Below are 21,141 nucleotides of genomic sequence, written 5' to 3' on the forward strand. Positions count from 1 at the left end.
ATCTGTTCAGAAACTAGACAAAAGTCAGCCTGTCCTCCTACAAAAAACGACCAAATAGGTCGATTGTTTAAGCAGTGTTGATCACGATATTACGACCCATAGCCACGTAGCTTTCCCATTATTCATTTCTAGCAGCAGTTTATTACAACCTTTTGTCACGTTTTGTCACGATCGTAATCCCGTGAACTTTAACCTTGCGCATCAATAAAAGTGCGACGAGCCAAGAAGATGAAGATGAAGATGAAGATGAAGAAGAAGAAGGATTGTTAAAGAGCGTCAGAGCTTTACAAGTGGTAAATCTGATTTCTGTATTTCATTTGATTTGTTTACGCTTTTAATTAATCCTGTCGTTTTTCTACTAAGCATGTTTAACCACGATATTTCAGTTTTACGTTTTAGGGCTGGCCCGTGGCATAGGCAGTATAGGCGAATGCATGTTGTTAGCAATAGCATGGCTGTAAAGGTTAGCGCTTAGCGCTTAGCTTATATGCACTAACGGATATGTATTGCAATATAAGAAGGTTCGTCTACAACAAGTTGTAGGGAGAGTTTTCTCCTTCGCACAAAAGGAGCTAAAATCTTGCCTAAAAACAAAACCCTTGGTAGCACGTGACATAACACATAACAATGGCAAAAGTATGTATATTCAGCTAACCAGACCAGGACATGATATGAACGTAAACAATGCGAAAGGAAATGGCACTTTAATAATAATAATAATAATAATAGTTGACATTTACATGGCGCTTTTTATAATGCACACACTTTTTCTTTCTTCGAAATGTCACCTAACATGTTGCATTAATGATAGTTAGGGTAAGTTCAACACTTGAATATCATCAGGTCATAGTTGTTTTACTACTTTAAACATTCGCTAATTCAACTTAAGTTTTGTGAAAGCATCACATCTAGTTAAAAAGAGAAATATATTTCCCTGTAATTACTGATTTACCTGGGACTTGATTGATTTTGGTGCCTGTAGTTTTATTTTGGCGAATGCTTATTTATGAAGCAACAATTAAATTACATGGTAGCACAGCTAATCTGAGTTCATCTGTTTGGTTTTTTTCAGGTCATCTATCAATTCAATTATATGAAGTAGCCTATTATCATAAAAAAATCAACGGTTCTTTTCAGAGCCATATTCCTCTTCCTACTCTCTTTCACCCCTCTCGTTTTCTTGTCTTTTGTTTTGTTTTTCTCCCTCCCTGTATGTCAGTTCATCCTTTGTTTGTTGTTGCCCTTTTTATCCTCACTTAAAAATGGCCTCCAAGCAACTGAATGAATGGCTAGAGATAGGGAATGCCCTCGCAGATGAGTTGGCAAATAAGGCAAGTACAACATTATCCAAAAATGTATTATAACATTTACTCAAATGATAACAGACACACACATTACAAAGATGTGTGTGCAACAATTAAGGGAAATATATAATCTCTTTTATATATTTATATATTAAGATACCAAAGAAACCAAAGAAACCGAAGATACAGAAGATACCAAAGAAAATAACGCAAGGATCAAATGTTTCCTGGAGGAAGAGGGACCTGGATGGGAACATTATAGCCCAACATTGGAATAAGAATCGATCTGGTCTGTAAAATATAATCTAGTTCTAGTGTTTCATTAAGTTTTAATGTCGTTGGTCGGTCCTCAATAATGTTTCCCATAAATTCGTACTTTGTTTTATGCAGTTAAACCTTCCAGCTCTCAGAAGTCCCCAGAGGTCGAGGAGACACATGAGATTCCTCTACAGGTCCCAAGTCTTGGTATGCACAATGAATTCTTAAATTATCCTTCAACTTGAAATGTAGGTAATTGTTTGTAGTATGTAATAGCTTTGTTCATGATACATTGTAAAGTGAAAAGCCATGTATGGAATATCTTTTTAAAATTAAACTAAATTCCATGATTTGTTTTATATTTTGTTATTTTAGATCAACATCTTCAGACACTGAGAAACCTGTTGGGTTCTCTCACTGTCCCTGCATCATCAGAAGAAACACCCACTGCATCAACATGGACCCAAAGACAGTTGAAACGTGAACAAAAATTCAGAGCTGCAATGCCAGAGCTCCTTAATTTGAAATTGGCTGCAGAGATTGTCACTACACGTTCCTGTCTCCAATGCAAAACTGCTGATGCTGTGGTCCGGTGTTTGGACTGTGTTCCACCAGGAACTCCCTTTCTTTGTCCGGCATGTGACCCTATTATCCATGGTAAACATGTCTTCCATGACAGGGAAGCCATGTTTGATGGGTTTTACAGACCTATTCCTCCCACATCCTTAGTGGTTGTGGATGAAAGTGGCCAATATGGACTCTGTGAACAAGGTGGGTTCAAATAAGGTATTACATATTCCCTTACCATGGTTTCCTAATGTGCACTACATATACAGCGGCATCATTTTCACCATGTCGGAAGTTTGCTTTAACTGTTAAAATTTCTCAATTTGTATTGACTACATTTCCTAACATGTCCTAACATGCATATGAATCTCTGAAATTGTCTTTGCTGCAGTGTGTCTGCTTCCAATTCCTCCGCCATCCCAAATCTGCTTCTGTGGTCCAAGCCAAGATTTCACCATCATCCCAGGAAAGCAGACCGTGTTGGTGACTATCAATGGTTTGTTGCCACCAGAAGACGATCAAGCAGAAATACAGGATTACTATTATACTTTTGTCCTACATTGCATAGATAGCTGTCAAATTGCACATTTATATTTTTTCTCAGGTCCATACAATGTTCGTCTGCCTTCTGTGTGCTGCCCAATTTGTTCCGCCAAATGGTCCCCGAGCATAGGTGACTTGCTGGGATACAAATACTGGCCAGCAACCGACAGCTGCAAAATTATTTTTAACTTTGATGTGTTCACATCATTCGAGCAAATGAAATTGGCCAGCTCAGCATTATCCCAGCAAGTATTTATAAAAATGCTTGAACATCGATCGTTTTCCACAGGAAGGGTAAGAATAAAATGTGGTTTTCAAGATTTTTGAATACCAAACTTTTAATTAACCAAATGAATACCATTCTTGTTTCCAGACAGGCAGAATCTGTAGCGATATCTTCCACAGAGTCTTTCGGGAGTTTGCCTTCTGTAATTACAGACAAGAAGATCTATGCCTGGTGGAGCCCTTTAAATGCCCAGCATGCACACCTGACATGCTGGCTATTGCTGTAGATGGCAATAGAAAGCATTATCGCTTCAAGAAGTCCAGAGGGTCAGTGAAATCATATTCTCATTTTAGTTGTTGTTTTATTGACTAAGCTGAATGTCTTTGCTGAAATGTCTAACTTTCCCCAACTCTGTAATTTCTTTTTCCAAAGTTTGTAGACCATCAGAAAACAATAGTTGGTTTGAAATTACACATAATTATATAAATCCAATTCATAAAAATTATTATATATGACGCCTGTAAAGTTAACTCAACTTTAAAATGTTAAATGGTTGACGTTAGTTGGATATGTTGGAGCTAAGAACCAGTTTTGGATATAATCGCTTCATGAAAAATGTATTAAATTGCCCAGGAACCTTTTTCTATGCCTTCCTCTGCCCTATTCCATGCCCATCAATATAAAGGATGTACTTTTATTTTTACCTTTTTACAAGAAGTCAGTAAACTTTTCACTAATGTTAAATAATGGTGGCAAAAGACTTTACACAGAATTACAGATCAAATTCACAAAGACCTTTTCCACATTTATGAAAATGTTATGGCAAAAGCAAATTGGCCACATTAAATAGAGGACACAATCAAACTTATGTATGTATGATAATGTTGCTTACAATGTCTTTCTCGAATTTCGCAGGACAGATGAACCGTCTCTATTTGATGGACTGTTCATTGCCCAGGACAGTAAAGTGTCTGCCTTTGTCGACAAAATCAGGAGCCAGATGACGATTGTAAGAATCTATTCAATCCCCTAACCCTTTATTTATTTTTCTTAGCACAGGGTTAAATGTAACAGATTGTGTCTATTTCAGAAAAGTGGTCGTGATGTTTGTGGACCGGCAACATTCACAGCTTGCAGAGAAACCTCACACAAGTCCAGGGCCAAGGTGGATGAGGAAGGACTGCAAATAGCTGTGTGCAGACATGGCATCTTACTACAAGGCCTAAATCACTACCGTGGTGAAATATATGCCTACCCAATGTTCCTGCAGAAGGAGCTGGCTGAAGTTGCGAATGCAACATTCTTTTGTATGGATGTTGCCTGCAGGTAGTTATAACTATTGCAAAATTGGAAGTGTTTGTGGGAAACGTGTTATCTATTTAATTCTTGCACATCCAGTAGATGTAAAGCAAAAAAAACATTCATTTGGATAAATGCTGATGTTGGTTACAAGGATTGTACTGGTAATTTTAAGGACCTGGTTTATCTTTTTACTATTATGCCATCATGCAACTGGAAAAGCTAATTGATTTTGTCATTACAGGTACTGGCCTTATTTGGAGAAGATGGCAGCAAAGTTGCCTGAGCTCCAACCACTTACAGAGATGAAACCTTTTCTCTCTGTAATGCACGCCAAGGCCCACACAGGCAAATGCGAGGTACAGTATGCAAGTTAAACATTTGTGTCACTAGATTCAAATGTTTTAGAAATTGTAGTGCACATAAGAATATCATGTAGTATATTCTATTCAAGCCTGTGGAATAATTGTAATAGTTACAAATGTTGACAAAATTGTTAAAAAACAGACTGTCACAAGGATAGGCTTCCAAAACCCATTATGTTTATTTTAGTAAATATATCCGCACTGTAGAAATAATGAATGAATAGAGCTTCAAATAACTGCAGTTGTGACATTGTAGTTCAAAGCATAATTCAATATAAGAACATTTTAACTTTCTGAAATTGCTCCTGACACTGATGATAACTAAAGATGTACAGTACAAGAAATTATAATATTGAACTAAATAGCTAGATCTCATTGTTTATGATTCTGAGCAGGTGAAGTGGGGTGGCAGAAGCCAGGAAGGTGCTGGAAATACTGTCGGCGAGGAAGTGGAACAGGTTAACAGCTTCCTCTCAAGGGCAGCTCTGACAACAAAATACATGACCAAATCAGGTTGGTAGAGGAAAACAAATAGTTTTAAGTAGTGCCACATTGTAAAGCTCATATGAATTTTCATGTTTTTGTGTTTACAGCTAGAGCAGATATGATAACCGTGCTGGCTATGCAATGGAACCACAGGAAGGTGGAGAATCTCCACAAGACACTCTCAAAGAGATTTGTCAAAGTAAGACGTCCATGCTGCATTTCAAAATGTATATTAAGACTATCCGAGTTTGTTGTTGTAGTAATTTAACACCATCCTTAGCTACATGTTGTTGAATTGAATGTATTCTGCAATCATTTCATTATGATGGTGCTGCCATGGCACACTGTTCTGCCAAGAGAGTCTCTGTTCTGTTTGTTTTTAATAAAGCACTATAGGTTGATTCATCTGAATTTCTGGATAATAATAATAATAATAATAATAATAATGTTAATCCTGCTTGATCTTGAAAAAAAAGGGAAACTAAGGTGATACTTGCCAACCTTGAAGAGAAGGTGTTTAGCATTTCATGTTGTTGTCTGGTCAGTTAATGTGCATAAAGGAATTCAGTAAAAAACAACCTTCTCAACCAACTGGAACGCATATTCACTTTTTCCTTTTAAACATTCTAACCAGACTACACAGAGAGCACAAACTGAAGTGGACAATCTTGAGAGTCTCAAGCAAGAGCTGAACATCTCCCTGGAGGACACGGAGCAGTGGGTGTTGGAGGTCAAGCAATGGGCAGCCACTGGTATGTTATATGATCACTGTGGTATAGATTTGGTTCCATATTTCCAAACATTTGGCTTCATGTTTTATGATTACACCTTGTTGTTTCTGTTTTCAAGAGAAACATGGAGCCCAGAGTAGCCAAGAGGAGCTCCAGAGAGAAATAGATGAAATTATTTATTCCCTCCGAAGAAAGAAACACGACCTCTATCGACAAAATGGTATTTATTATTACGTTATCTAGAAACAATATTTGTTTCTTGTTGTTGTTGTTTGTATTATTAATATTAGTTTATTTGTATTTTGTTTTACTTTACAGACAGCAACCAAACAAGGCAACGCAAACGGAGAAGACTGACAGAGCTCAAGAAGAAACTCAGAGAGAGGATACTGCAGTACAACACCATTGATGCCTGTTCAGAGAAAATTGACACAGAAGCAGCATGCGGTCTGTCTGAGGATGTCATTCTGCCCTGGGAGGCGCAAGGAGATGGTAAGAAACAACTTGTTTTTGTTTGCCCTAGATATTCCATAAATTCAGTTGAAGTACTAGAATACAATCACCAATGTAACACAGAGCTATCAACATAGGTGTCACAAATCATCATGATCACAACAAATCATTTTAAAATAATTATATTGAAAGGTCTGTATGATGTTGCCCTATCAAGTCTTAATAGTCTAGTCTCACTGGGACAGGCATATCTATGGAAACAGTAAAACCCTTCCTGACCACCCTGAACTGCATACTAATGTTGAATCTCAAGACATACTGAATGTAATTCTGCCAACATAGACAGAATTGAAAAAATTCAGCAAGCGGCGAGGTTGAATTTTTTTTTACCCGATTTTAAGGTTTTGGTCAATTTAATTAAAAAAGATTGAATACAAACTGATATTATTTGTTTTATTAGCCTTTCCATTGTGGTTGTTATATTTTGTGTTTTTTCCATTATAGTGGTGAACCTGCGCACAAAGAGGCGACTTTTTGACCAGGTTATGCTGGTCAGGCGTATGGAAGAGGAGAAAGTCATCATTGTGAAGGAGATGACCCAGCATTGTCAAAATCTGAGGCAGGCACTGGACAAACTGGACCGCCTCCTTCATCAGACAAAAGACGACATCAGGAACCAAAGTATGTTCCACAAATACCGATTTATAACATTTGCCACTGCCCCCCTCCCAGTGTCAAATGTCTATCACTGAATAGCATCTGTAATGATTGCATTTTTTCTGAATCACAAATCTTTTTAGCTAATATACAGCCTCGGAGTTAAACATTCAAATTGCTTATATGGAACCAACATCAATGCTAACTAAAAGTTGCCTTACATAGACTGTCATTTTGTCTTTTTATTTTAGTTTCTCCAAGCGATATAACAGAAGAGGGATACAGGGGACTGCACTGCTGTATTTTACACCATCAATATCTTCTGGAGCAGAAACTGAGCAGAGTCACCAGCACCTACAGCTGTATTGGCTCGGACTCGTCTTTTCTCATGATGGAGGAAGACATTGAAGACGGTAATGAGGACGACGAACAGGACGGTGATGAGGACAACGAACAAGACGGTGATGAGGACGGTGATGAGGACAACGAACAAGACGGTGATGAGGACGGTGATGAGGAAAACTAACAGGACGGTGATGAGGACAACGAACAAGAGTGTGATGAGGACGGTGATGAGGAAAACTAACAGGACGGTGATAAGGACAACAAACAGGACAACGAACAGGACTTAACAAGTCTATTGTGTTGTATGCATGTCAACGTATTAAAACGAGTATTACGATTGAATGGCTTGTTTATTACCTTTTTTTTTATATGATCCTGCTTTGCATTTACTATGTCTGGTATTCAAGTAAATGCCATTAGCAGTTATCAGTCACCTTCAGATCCGAGTTACCTCGAGGGCCAGAGGTTCCCCACCCCTGGTATAAGGTTTTGGTGATCACCCTTATTATCATCATGTCATTTAATCATGATCTGTTTAATTAGCCAATGCTTACATCCAAAGAATGTGTCTAGACTTTACTCCTACAGACACACACTAACAATACAAATTGAGCTAAGTAATACACTCACGAGCCACTTAATTAGGTACACCTTGCTAGGATGGGTTGGACCCCCATCTGCTTTCAGAACTGCGTTAAGTCTTCATGGCATAGATTAAACAAGGTACTGGAAGCATTCCTCAGAGATTTCACTCAATATTGACCTGATCGCATCACACAGTTGCTGCAGATTTGTCGGCTGCACATCCATGACGCAAATCTCTCGTTCACCATATCCCAATGGTGCACTGTAGGATTTGGATCTGATGACTGTGGACTGTGACATTTGAGTAAAATTCATTGTCATGTTCAAGAAACCAGTTGGAGAATATTTGAGCTTTGTGACACGGTGAGTTATCCTGCTGGAAGTAGCCATCAGAAGATTGGTACACTGTTGTCATAAAGGCATGGACATGGTCAGCACAACCCGGTATCACGGCAAGACGTGAACATGTGACGATTTACCATGATGGGAGACGTGAAGCTGTCACGATTTCGTCCCTTCAAACGTGACAATTACACAGTATTGTTAACGTGGCCCAACCAGTGGAGATATACCCGGAAATGCCAAGCAAATGCTACCCCGACGGTCGGTTGTTATTATTATCAATATTAATATAATAATGATTTCATTTGTAATAGTCACACTCAATTTCGCCAATTTGCTGTTGCCCCAGCTGGTCGGCACCTCTTTTAGCAGATACAAAGGCTATATTCATTTATTAAATCGATGTGTGTGGATGTGGAATTAACGGACGTGACGTTGCACGATTGCGTTACCAGGCAACAGCTTCGGTTCATGTTAATTTATAAACTCTTCAACTCGAACCGTAGTTATATTTTAAAACATTTTAGAAAGCCTCATGAAATATTTTAATGTACATTTTAATTTAAATGTGAAGGAATGTGTGTATAACAAAATACATCCGTCAAAAACAATACCGGAAACCGACGTAGGCAAGATCCTCGGTTATGGCTAGAAAGGATCCTTCTATTGTAAATATGACGTCACGTTCTCGTTGTAACTCTCGTTGTAATCGGAGCGGCTCGGAAACACATCTACAGCAGTAACATGATGCAACATACACATTAATGCAGCAGCAATATTAATAGAGAAACATCAGACATAATAGTAAAACACTGCAAGGGAACATTTTATTGCACCAGGAGCTATCTTGGGACTTTTACTGCGACAACGTTGACTTGCCTGTGAATAAAAAATAAACCATAGTGTTGGTGATCTACAGTGTTGTCATTCTTCTTTGAACACCAGCAAGACCGCTTTTCAACGATCACACTCCCTGTCATTGACATAATTAATAGATAGTTTAGCTTCTCACCATCATTTGCTGTGGCCAACTGATGTTAACGATCCTAACTGAAAGGCTGCCTGCCAAACGTAAACATTCAGCCACGTGACATTCAGCCGAACTCTCGCGAGAGTTTTACACAAGACGGATCCTTTCTAGCCATAACCAAGATCCTCAGCTCGGTGATTCATGGTTTAGCCGCAATGCACGTTGGGAAATGGTGTTTATGCGATGTGAAATCCGAAAACATTTAAAAAAAAATAATAATACTTTATTCCGAGTTTGCTTGCTTTTCTCTTTGGAGCTAATCACATAACGGCATTGTAATACATGGTTCGGCTGCATTACATATTACATATCTGCCGTAGTTATCTATTTATAGAGCCCTGATGAGAAGACTTCTATACAAACAGGAAGAACTGCCGCCAAAACTGAAAACGTGACGTGGATCACAAATATATCAGCCATTTAACAACATCTTAGATTTATTTTCACACAATATGTCTCCTTGCAATATCAACAGTAATTCGGCTGACTTTTATATTGGATCCAATTGGTAGATAGGCAGTATTTACACCATAACGGTGCACAGCTGATAAACGGGCACCTAGTGGTTAAAGCATGTTATTGAATTTTATAATATTATTAACTAACAGAATAAGAGACCTGACAGGTGATGGTCAGACGTTGACCTGGCTGCACAGTCACAGAAGCTGGCTGTGTCAACTGTTCACACTTCACACCTGTACAAATACAAAAAAAAGTTATATGACAGATTATCCTGTTAAACAGCAGTATAATAAGTGTTGACTCACTTCCAGCTGCCAGCAGCAGCAGCAGCAGCAGAGAGAACATGATGATGATGACTCTCATTTCATTTAATTTCAAACCTTTATTTATACAGGTGTATCCCATTGAGATCATTGATTTCTTTTTCAAGGGAGACCTGCTCAAGTAGGTTCCACACGAAACATAAAAACATAAACAGAACAACAAAAGGACATCATACAGCACCATTTACATAACTATCCACATAAACAGGTACCAATAGCTTCCGATTGAGTAGCATCCAATCGAGCTTTAAAAACATTTAGTGGCACCAGATTGCTCAGTTTCCATTTAATTTGCAGACTATTCCAAGACAGAGGAGCTGCGCATCTAAAAGCTGTCTTCCCTAAGACAGTCCTAGCAGTTGGCACATTTAATAAAACCACAGCATTCGATCTCAGGCAGTAGCCACTTACAATTTTCCGTGAGATCAGGGAGCAGATATAAGATGGAAGTTTCCCTAACATGGCTTTGTATATAAAAATGTACCAGTGACTGAGCCTCCGTACAGTTAGTGAAAGCAAACCAGCCCTTGCATACAGGGTACAGTGATGGGTTAATGCTTTACAGTTTGTCACAAATCTCAGTGCACTGTGATACGCAGCATCTAACTTGACCAGGCAATTGGCAGGTGCATTCATATAGATCAAATCACCATAGTCCAGCACAGGTCAAAAGGTCACAGTGACTAGCCTTTTCCTGGCCTCAAGCAGAGAAACAGGACTTGTTCCTGTAGAAGAAACCTAGGCTAACCCTCAGCTTTTTAAGCAGGTTATTGACATGAAGTTTAGAAATGTGAGACAATCATCAAGCCAGATACCAAGGACTCTGAGAAGACGTGAGCTCCTGATCCCCTTTAATCTCCACTGACAGTCTCTTGTGAAGGCCTTATAACTGTATCACAATGGATATTACTGAGTTTGCATAGAACCAAACGTGTTCACGTGTGAATGTGAACATTAATAGAATATCACCTCCCATCTTCAGAGCAATCTGACTATTATAACATTAGCGTTAAGAAAGCTTAATTAAATATCTGCCACAACATAAGTAACTGGATCAAAGTAACAGTACAGTCCGCGGCATCACATCATAATGTATCATATATCTCCTTATCTGAGTCAGCTGAGCCGTATCTGGCCGTGCAACACTTACAGTGTCACATACTGTATGCAGAAGTATTATTTTAAGCAACACATTACGAAACACTCGAGTCAAATGTAATTAAAGTCAGATCGTGTCTTAGACGTGGCATATCATAAACCTGTTAATGTACGCATTCAAACACTTTTTCTTTTACCAGCTGTGTTCACCTTGCAGGTGCAGCTATGTGGCTTTTATCCTGGATAAAGTGTTTGAGTCATGGATGTTTAAAGTCTTCATATTTGTCTAATTATATAGTTGACTTTTCATTCAGGAAGTATACGCGCTGCGCTGTCAGTACGCTTCTCCATGTTTGTGATTGGTCGAATGCTCCAAATACTACCCCTTTTATGTGAACGCGCACCTAACTAGATAGGCACGGCTGGCTTGAGCGATCCACTTGATAACCCGTGTCGTAGTGCCGTTTAGCGAGAGGGCGTATGTTTTGGATTAGGCCAACCGGCTAACTCAAACATATCCAGGTTAGGTTGAACCAGTTTCGTGGTATACCCCCCAGGTCTTGTCCTGACTGAGCACAGGCACCTGTAGCCTTGGCTACTGTGCTCTCAGTGTTTTGTCTCCCTGTTCCTGCCTATTGGCGTCAGCTGATAGAGGTGTTGGTTTTATCTTGTTATGCACAATGTTGATTCTTCTCTCAGAACTAGCTAAATATGGGTCTGGGGTAGAGATCTTCAGAATTGGTTTGGCATCTTTTGTGTCAATTCGTGGCACACAACATGTCTTGTGAATAAACCATCAGTTTGCCATCAAAGTTCCTGCTCTCCTCGTGTCTCTCTGACTCCTGTTTCCATTGCTTCAGAAGTTTCCATCGCATATGAAAGATTTTCACATGTTTGTAAATTATTTTGGTTTCAGTGTGTGTGTGTCACATGGGTGAACAGTATATTTATATGTTATGGAATGAAATACAATGTCAGATTAGGGGAAAGTTAGGGGAGTGCATGTTAATGTGTCTGGAGGTGGCGTGTTCCAAAAGTGTTTGGGTTTGTCTGCCGTGTGTGGGCTGCGTTCCATTTCAAATTGCCGCCTGTACAATGTATGCACCAGTCTGTGATATGCCGATGTGCAGGCCCGCCCCTCCATACACGCCGATCACACAGACTGCGTCTGCCTCTCGCCCTCATCTTGTGGAGGGAGCCTCATCTGATGCGCAAATGCGGCGCAATTGAGCGCGCCACAGTTTCTGCTGCGAGGCTCCACTAGCTGTAATCGGCTTGGTGTGTCCAGGGTTTACACACCACCCCCCCGTCGACGCTCGCGAGGGCCTCATCACATCACAGCCCTGCCGATGTGATATAATGTATAGGACCTTTTTCCTCATGGGTGTCATTCACAACAGACCAATCATGACAGTTTTAGAGAATGAGTTTGTATGGATACACTTAAAACATATTTGTATTTGTCTTGGCTTCAGCTCACTGATAACATAAGAACACAAATAGGCACAACACTTACATAGATGTTTTTTTATATGTATTTTATTACTCCAAAATAGAAAAAAAAAAGTCAGCCATATTTAACTGGAAAAGTTTTCCTTTGGCTCCCAGGAATTTTTCCACTTCGCCCCACTGTAAAACAGAAACAGTCAATCAATCAATCAATCAATGTTTATTTATATAGCCCAATATCACAAATGTTACATTTGTCTCAATGGACTTCACAGTTTGTACAGAATATCAGTATGACAATACTGACACAGCAAAAAGTATTACTTTTTGGAATATGTAGTTCTACAGTATGTTGACAATGCTATTTCAAATGAGAAGATATACTAAGTCACTCAAAAATATCATGATGAAAGTGCAGTATAATGTATATATTTATATATAACACGTACATCATATATAATACAAGGTACATTTTTTATTTCAAAGTTAATGTTTCATTTGACCAATTCTTTGAATTTGCTGTCTTATCAATGCCCAAACATACAGCACTAAACTTAGACAACTGCCTGCAAGACTGCACACAGAAATAATACTACTTATTACTACTAACTATACTTATAGTATAATTGTTAAGAACAAATGTAACAAGTCAGTAATTACAAAAGAGATCAAATACCATCCAGCCTCACATATCAATCATTTAACCTTTAGTGATATTGATCAATGATAAACTCTATTGTATATTTTAATTTCTATTTCAATGTAGGCTACTTCCCTGCTTATGTGTTACAATCAGACAGCGTTTCTAGGGCGCGATGTCTGAATGACGAAGGGCAGAGAACTTGGATGTCTTACTTTATGGCGCAAACGTCTGATAGAGCCATTGATGACATGGCTCCCCACCCCCATGTGATCAACTAAATTCAATTTACTGCTGAGGAACCCAAAATGTTTAAGTTAGTGATCTCAGGGTTGATGAAGTTGGTTGGTAAGACTACTTTGTGGCCCGTGTTCTGCCAGACCCATCAGCTACACTGAAGGAAACTTCAGATTAGATACATACCATCCAGAGCAAGACTGCCACTGCACCAACACCTCGGTATGGCCCTGAGTAAAGAAACACAGATTTTAGGTAAACTTCATTTTTTTCAAATGTCATACATGTAAATACAAAAAGTCCAGTGAAATCAAATGATAATTTGAAATAATAGTAGGTACGATTAACTCAAACATATGAAGGACTGTAACATAGTCAATAGCATTTTCCCCATCAGTTTAATATTTTGGAATACTATTATTATTTAAAAAAATATTTGTACTGCCAAGAATAGGAATTCACCTACAAAGGATTACAAGAAAAAATGTAATATATAAATAAATGGCTGGACATGATGCATTAATGCGACATGAAGCATTACACAAGTACCTCAACCTTAAATTAATAATAAATTATTGTTACTGTAATTTCAATATTTACATTAGCAGTCATGCTTAAGACTGAAACACTCCTTTTAAACAAAGTATACGAAAATCCAATAAGATAAGACTTGGTTCCACGGAAACATTATTGTCATTGTTTATTTATTTAAAAATATTTTCTAAACAAGCCTCCCTGATTCGTTCCCTCAGTAGTTTTTTGTAGGGGAAAGTGTCTGACCCTTGATGAATGGGACATTCTGCAAGGAATTAAAAGATGGTAATAAGTTGAAGTTCAGCAATAACCTCCTAAACATTGCCTAACATCACATTGTGCTCAATTAAACTGTTCAAAATGGCACTGAGACTTTTGATACTGCAAAGTCTTAAACAAAACAAAAGGTGGTGTATTCTAATTGTACCGATGATTGTTTTCTCTCTCTTTAACTAATTCAATGTGCAAAATCAAACACAGTTTCAGTCGATGTAAATAAGATAATTACTAATTAACCCGCACATACCATTAATTGCCACTTTATTCCTCGTTGGTCTTCTTTTCTGTGAGGAAGACACTGAGGAGAGAGCAGGAGTCAGCCCGGAGGAGAGAGCAGGAGTCAGCCCGGAGGAGAGGGCAGGAGTCAGGCCGGAGGAGAGAGCAGGAGTCAGCCCGGAGGAGAGAGCAGGAGTCAGGCCGGAGGAGAGAGCAGGAGTCAGCCCGGAGGAGAGAGCAAGAGTCAGGCCGGAGGAGAGAGCAGGAGTCAGCCCGGAGGAGAGAGCAGGAGTCAGGCCGGAGGAGAGAGCAGGAGTCAGCCCGGAGGAGAGAGCAGGAGTCAGGCCGGAGGAGAGAGCAGGAGTCAGCCCGGAGGAGAGCGCAGGAGTCAGGCCGGAGGAGAGAGCAGGAGTCAGCCCGGAGGAGAGAGCAGGAGTCAGCCCGGAGGAGAGAGCAGGAGTCAGCCCGGAGGAGAGAGCAGGAGTCAGGCCGGAGGAGAGAGCAGGAGTCAGCCCGGAGGAGAGAGCAGGAGTCAGCCCGGAGGAGAGAGCAGGAGTCAGGCCGGAGGAGAGAGCAGGAGTCAGCCCGGAGGAGAGAGCAGGAGTCAGCCCGGAGGAGAGAGCAGGAGTCAGCCCGGAGGAGAGAGCAGGAGTGAGCCCGGAGGAGAGAGCAGGAGTCAGGCCGGAGGACACAGGAGTGAGGAAGAGAGTGAACTAAGTGTCAGTCTCGGTGGTAAGAGGTACAGACAAGTCTGATCCTGGGTCTGCGGCCATTTCTGCCTGTGTGGTACAAGGGCCCTCAGGTTCAACTGCCAAAGTCACTATTGAGAAGAAAAAAAAGTAGACGCATGGTGAGTAAATGACCAAGTATAATCCGCCATATACATTTATAATCTGAGTAATTACAGCTAAAAATGAAACAGCGGAACATCAGTGATTCTGTGTTACAATGGCGTTTGTTAGCAACCAGGAAATGACACCAGTAAGGACAAACAGATGAGAATGCTGCGTGGGGTCTGGGTGCCGTGTTGGCGGGACGTTGGGGGGCTCGCTGCTCCGCCCTTTGAGGCTCGAGGAGCAGACAGTGTGAGCTGGATTACTGGTGTTGTTTCCTGGTTGCTGTGTGGGGTCTGCGAGACAGCGAGGAACTCAGCCTGAGCGCACACACACACACACACACACTCACAGCCAGGCTGTGAGTGTGTGTGCGTGTGTGCGTGAGGAGATCCGCGGAGCCTCGGCTGAGAAAAGATAAGGCTGAGTGAGTGTGTGTGTGTGAGCCGGTACGTCACTATGCCCGTTACGTCACTATACTCAGGAAGAAAAAAATTGAAAAAGAGCAGCATAGACAGGTATTTTCTGTGTTAGAGTTTTACTCGCTACAGGGTGTACTTTGAGGGTTTGTGACTCTGCAGACCGTTTACATGCAGGAAAAGCTTCATAACACACAAGGGGACGGGTAATAACCAGAAAAGCATGACATGGGCCCTTTAACTGACAAAACAAGACATAACGACATATTTGTACTACTTGGTAAACAGTGATTCACATTTTTTTACATTTAAAACCAGATAACTGAGCAACTCATTTACAAAACATGTTAACAGATAAATTGCTGAAATATAGCATGCAGATTTGTATACTTTACCATTAATTAGGCTTTCGTAAATCCTCTTTATGGTAACAAGTGCATTGTTACCATCTTCTGTCTCGATTTGCCATGGACAGATGCAATCGGCAAAAACCATTTGTGCCTCTCTTGGCAAGAAGGAGGATGGGACGCCGATCTAACATTTTCCATTTGTGAAGCTGGAACACAATGGACACAAAAAAACAAGAAATATTATGTACACAACAGTTCTAAACATTTTCACACACCTAAAGCCATTATAACTCCATTTATTTTGCATAAGTGAAAAATGCACTGAGGTGATACGTGTGCACATTGAGGAAGGCACCCCACAATTAACCAGGTGTGATTTTAGACCCCTTTTAGGGGAGCCCCTAAAAAAGAACTGTAAAAAAAAAAGAAGTTTATCGAGCTCGGGTTCACTTTGAGTTTTTTTTACATGGGCATAGTTATTTTTATATGGGTTAGGGATGCCAGCGATTATTCTATTTTTCGAATATTCGTTACAGTCTCCATAATCGAAAATTATTTTTAAAATTCGATTTTATTTATATATATTTTTATTATTATTTATGTATTTCTTTTTTTTCCTGGCTTAGTTTCAATTCGGCGGCGAATAATCAATTAATATTCGCCAGGGCTGTCCGATTTTGATCATGGTCAGTTTCTGGCATCCCTAATATGGGTCCATTTAATTCTCACATTCAGATATCTGAATAAGCTACATTTAGCTTTGAAACATGTCAGCAAGCTATAACCTATATCATTTCAGGTTCAAAGTTCCGCATTAACAGCACTTCAGATGTAAAGCTGGTGTTACAGGGGAATTTTTAAATGACTGTTCGAACACGGCTCAAAGTCAGAGACTCTGGTAAGCTTAATGAAAGTGCTTTTAAGGGCCTCTTTATTAATACTAACTCTTTCCAGGTCTTGATTGTCTTTCAAGCACTATATTAATATGGGCTGGTTTTGATTCTGTGACATTCTTGGTTTTACCATTTATTCAAAAATGTATATGATATTTCATTTATTTTACTTTTGGAAACCATAGTCACATAATTATGTGTTTTCCATACCATGAAGTTCCAAAATAAAATATAAAACACCAAAATGCAGGTTTTTTTGTAAGATATAATTAGAAAAACATGTACATTGAAGCTCTGATTCTAGGAATTACCACTGGCCTGAACTATGTTACTTCTGGTTAAGAAATAATGTTTTACTAAAACTGGGTGCTTGCAAGTACAAACACTATCTAACATCAGTTCGAAAAAATGTGTTATGCCTTTACAGCTTTAAATACAACGGTGACAACAATTTTGCTTAACACATTACATGAAGTGCAGTAATCGTGCACTAGTCTGTACTTCTCACATAAACTTACTTAAGAAATTAGGATTATTTTTAAAAAGTAAATGAGGGCGACTGTTGGAAAGTATAAATCAATTCAGTAATTTAACAATTTGTATAAAAAGATTAAGATCAGGGATTATTTACACACTTTTTTATGATAACTGACATCTGCAAGAGAAAAAAGCTTACCAGTAAATGTGTCGAGTCATACACTTTGTTGACACTGTGGTTTTTCTGTTGCGTGGCCTTCCACTCCTGTGCAACCTTTTCTTTTTGCTTGGAGAGTTTCTCTTTGTAGGGTTGGATGGCACCACATTGTTTGCATTTTTTACTTGCTACTCCTATGCTTTGCCTGCATGTCTGGCACACTTTTTGAGTAGGCATCTGTAACAGAAACACAGATAATGTCAGGGAATACCAAAAATAAGAATACTATACTACAAATGTTTACAGGATTCATGTATTTTATTATATCGTGAAAAATCTTGTTAAAACAATGAACTCATGTTTTTTTATCTTTTAGATAGGATGAACAAAAATCACAAGAGTAAGGAAAACAATGTTATACAGAGTCAGTCACATGTTTAAATTGACTGTTATGGACAACCCTAATCTGTAAATATCTGGTTGATCCAAAAGTTGATGCTCCATCATCACAGAAAATAATACTAAAATCATCATTAGCAGGGGTGTATTGCTAATTCTATAAGTTCTGCACGTGTGCACGCGCAGTTGTGGCTTGTTTTGAAGCTTATGTAACTACTGTCAATTAACACTCCAGCCAGAATCAACAAAGAATGGTCATTTATTAAGTCTGCATTATTGAATAAATGTGTGATTCTTACAGTAAATGCTGCACACAGCTGCGTGATAGTTAAGTGATCAGTGAAGGACCTTTATAAACTAACTCCCTCCTGCTGAGGTACAAAGGTTACTATATAAAAAGTGTGCACATGTATTTAGTATCCTATCCATGTGAATATGTTTTAAGTGGGGGTGGACCTCATGTCCTCTAGGGGGGTCCGGAGGCCCCCGTGAAGTTAAATGCATCAATCTTGTGCACTTGAGGGCAAAATTAACTAAATCTATGGATACATCTGTCAACACCCATATGAAACTTAACTGTATACATTTCAATAATAAAAAAAATGATAAGAATAATACTTTTTTAAAATGTATCTTTGTGCATATTTAACTATTTACTGTTTTGTTTTTTTATGCATTTGTTGTATGTCCAATAGTATGAATTGTAATGATTTCATCGATGTTTTAGATTCATTCGATTTTTTTTAGGGTGCTGTGTGACGTTGAACCTGCGACCTGCAACCTGTGACCTATGAACCTGTATTTGTATACTACCAAAGGAGCTATTGAACCTAAGAACTTGAATTTCCGACTCCTATTGTGGAACATTACAATAATATAAAAGTGTGCCTTGGAAATATGTATTTCCATATATGGTGACCAAACTGTTTCAGACCCACTGAGATAACTTAGACTAAAGTTAACTGTGTAAACATTACATTAGGTACATTAGCCTCTTAGCCTATCCGTTATCATAGCTAGCTAGCACCAGATGCTAACAACCATCCCCGTTTTAGGTGCCGGAGCGGTGTTCCGGCAGTATTACACCCCTGGTCACTCTTCACTTAATAGATAAATAGTATTTAATATAGTTATAAAGAATGTGACGTTTGATAACATTTGGATCAACCGCATGAACCGATGGATCACATAACTTCCATGCTCACGTTAACGTTAGCTGATTCTACTTTTGGCTAATTTAGCTTTGCTATCATTATTCCTAGGTAAACATAGTAATCTTAGTCACTGTACTAGACGACAAAATAAAACAACATAATACATATCCCAAAATGAATATACTTTTGATATCTGACTACTCACGTTTATTAGATTGTCTGGGAAATAAATGGATGTTGTCTGATGCAGTGACGAGTCCAAAACCCCGGTGAGTTAGCATTTGACCACTTCCGGTTCCCTCGCGTCAGAACCAATGAGATTTCTCCATAGGATTTGGGAAAATAGCTCGAAATAAGGTCTGTGGTCGACACAAATTTAAGAGGCGGATCACGTTTTGTTCTACGACAGAAAGCCGTGATTTTTGAAGAGTGTACGTGTCTGAAAAACGATGGTTGTTAACAGAAGTTGTCGAGGACGTTGTACGTCATTACGCCGCCTCCCGTTGATTTAAAACGCGCCCGTGGGTCGTAAAGGTATACAGGCTGACGCACCCGTTGATTGAAAACGCTGCTCTGGGTCGTATTAATGGGTCGGAAAACGAGGAAAACAATCGACCTATTTGGTCGTATTAGTTGGAGGACTTGTTGATTTGTCCTTACACTGGGAATGACACATTTGTGTTGAACTGCGAGTTAGTTAAATCAGCTGTTAGCAGCCGGTGGAGTGAGGTTCAATAGAGTAACATTACGGTTCATTCAGGCTGTAGTCATTACATTTGAGTATTGGGCAAATGTAAATCTTACTGTTATCATGATGTGTTAAAAGGTAATCTTTTCAACGTTGGTTTTAAAGAGAAACTTGACCAGTGGCCTGTACGACGAAGCCAGTTCAACAGACCCTGGATATCTTTGAGTCACCCGGCTTAACTAACCCTAACAAACGAGATCTCGCTAAGCGGTCTTACGACGCTGGTTATCAAGTCGGTAAGTCAACCCAGGGTTTCTCTGTCCGGCTACAAGCGCATTCACATGAAAGTGTCGGGGTTAGCAACATTTGACCAATCACAAACCTGGAGAAGCGTATTGACAGCGCAGCGTCATACTTCATGAATGAAGAATAAACTATCATGTTAGACGAATATTAAGAACTTAAACTTTAAACATCCATGACTTAAACCCTTAATTCAGGATCAAAGCAACATAGTTGCAGATGCAAGGTGCAGGAATACCACTCTTCGAGTCCGAGTCCAAGTCCTAATCACCTTGGAAGAGTCTAAGTCGAGTCCGAGTCTTAGTCATCATTACCTATGTTCGAGTCGAGCTTTTTAACCCAAACCACCTACTGGCTAAAGCACGTTATTACACGTTTAGAGTAATGCAATGCAGGTAGATTGTGTTAATTTGTTAATGACTGTTTAAAATGCCTTTTTCTTAATGTCTTTTATTATTATTAACTACTTGTTACTTGTTGCTAGGGACGCTGCTATCAATATTATTTCTGTTATGTTGTGTAACTGTTTAATGGTGTTATCTTTATTGCTACCCCCTTCCCCGTCAATGTATAGTGTTGGTCCACAGCGCAAACGTATTAGTTTAACAAAATCTGCATCGAAAATTGTGGCATAGATAGCCTACGTTATTTTCCCCTGTGCAATTCTCCATTTACTCAACAATAACACATAATTATCGTTGTGTTTATTATTTTTTTTTTGATTAATAAACACAAGTTGGAGTCCGTCAGGACTGAGGGTCGGAGCAGCTCATTTGCTTTAGAGAATATTACACCCGGAAGTAAGTATTCTCTCCGCTTCGCTTGACAAACCCCATGATAGTCCTCAAGCTCTGTGATTGGAGAGTATGCTCCGAGGGTTACGCCGAGCGTCGAACAGCACTTGAAATGGGATGGAACCACGGCAGACTGTCCAAAACTGGATTTGAACGGGTCCACCCCGTCCCCCCCTCCCCCCCGTCCCCAGAACTACACATGCTGGCTATTGTGTTTCGCAACATGTTCTCTATCTATGGCATGT

The 21,141-nt window shown here is 39.4% G+C and overlaps 1 protein-coding gene and 2 long non-coding RNA genes across 6 annotated transcripts; 1 reads left to right on the forward strand and 2 right to left on the reverse strand.

Annotated features, from left to right (window-relative positions):
• The first annotated feature begins 243 nt into the window (after positions 1 to 243).
• LOC307014442 (uncharacterized protein) lies at positions 244 to 8,459 on the forward strand. 3 transcript variants are annotated; one of them, XM_079642339.1, is made up of 17 exons: positions 244 to 293; positions 1,073 to 1,331; positions 1,461 to 1,593; positions 1,695 to 1,769; positions 1,938 to 2,333; positions 2,521 to 2,966; positions 3,046 to 3,224; positions 3,814 to 3,907; positions 3,989 to 4,224; positions 4,442 to 4,556; positions 4,958 to 5,075; positions 5,156 to 5,247; positions 5,683 to 5,800; positions 5,898 to 5,999; positions 6,098 to 6,271; positions 6,737 to 6,913; positions 7,141 to 8,459. In XM_079642339.1, the coding sequence occupies exons 2-17, from the start codon at positions 1,263 to 1,265 to the stop codon at positions 7,413 to 7,415; spliced, it is 2,799 nt and encodes a 932-aa protein (XP_079498465.1). In that variant the 5' UTR covers positions 244 to 293; positions 1,073 to 1,262; the 3' UTR covers positions 7,416 to 8,459. The 3 variants fall into 3 exon arrangements, with proteins under 3 accessions (XP_079498465.1, XP_079498464.1, XP_079498466.1); XM_079642340.1 differs by lacking the exon at positions 244 to 293 and having other exon boundaries at positions 546 to 1,331; positions 2,521 to 2,625; positions 2,734 to 2,966; positions 7,141 to 8,458; XM_079642338.1 differs by lacking the exon at positions 244 to 293 and having other exon boundaries at positions 544 to 1,331.
• Positions 8,460 to 12,593: 4,134 nt separating this feature from the next.
• Positions 12,594 to 14,616, reverse strand: LOC307017248. The gene is made up of 3 exons (XR_013802085.1): positions 14,461 to 14,616; positions 13,587 to 14,199; positions 12,594 to 12,703 (listed from the first exon to the last, which is right to left on the reverse strand). It is a non-coding gene; the product is annotated as an uncharacterized lncRNA (long non-coding RNA).
• A 318-nt stretch (positions 14,617 to 14,934) lies between these two features.
• LOC307015554 lies at positions 14,935 to 19,733 on the reverse strand. Of its 2 annotated transcripts, XR_013801576.1 has the most exons (4): positions 19,317 to 19,733; positions 17,601 to 17,795; positions 16,077 to 16,237; positions 14,938 to 15,249 (listed from the first exon to the last, which is right to left on the reverse strand). It is a non-coding gene; the product is annotated as an uncharacterized lncRNA (long non-coding RNA). The 2 variants fall into 2 exon arrangements; XR_013801575.1 differs by lacking the exon at positions 19,317 to 19,733 and having other exon boundaries at positions 14,935 to 15,249; positions 17,601 to 18,754.
• Between the last annotated feature and the right edge of the window lie 1,408 nt (positions 19,734 to 21,141).

Source organism: Notothenia rossii (genome assembly GCF_949606895.1).
Source record: "Notothenia rossii genome assembly, chromosome: 8".
NCBI lineage: Eukaryota > Metazoa > Chordata > Actinopteri > Perciformes > Nototheniidae > Notothenia > Notothenia rossii.

What these genes read in the sequence shown, in the direction of transcription:
- LOC307014442 (XM_079642339.1), top strand. Translation starts at nt 1,263, where the DNA reads ATGGCCTCCAAGCAACTGAATGAATGGCTAGAGATAGGGAATGCCCTC. An exon ending in CAGATGAGTTGGCAAATAAG is followed by an intron (nt 1,332 to 1,460) that starts GCAAGTACAACA and finishes TTATATATTAAG; the next exon opens with ATACCAAAGAAACCAAAGAA. An exon ending in TTGGAATAAGAATCGATCTG is followed by an intron (nt 1,594 to 1,694) that starts GTCTGTAAAATA and finishes TGTTTTATGCAG; the next exon opens with TTAAACCTTCCAGCTCTCAG.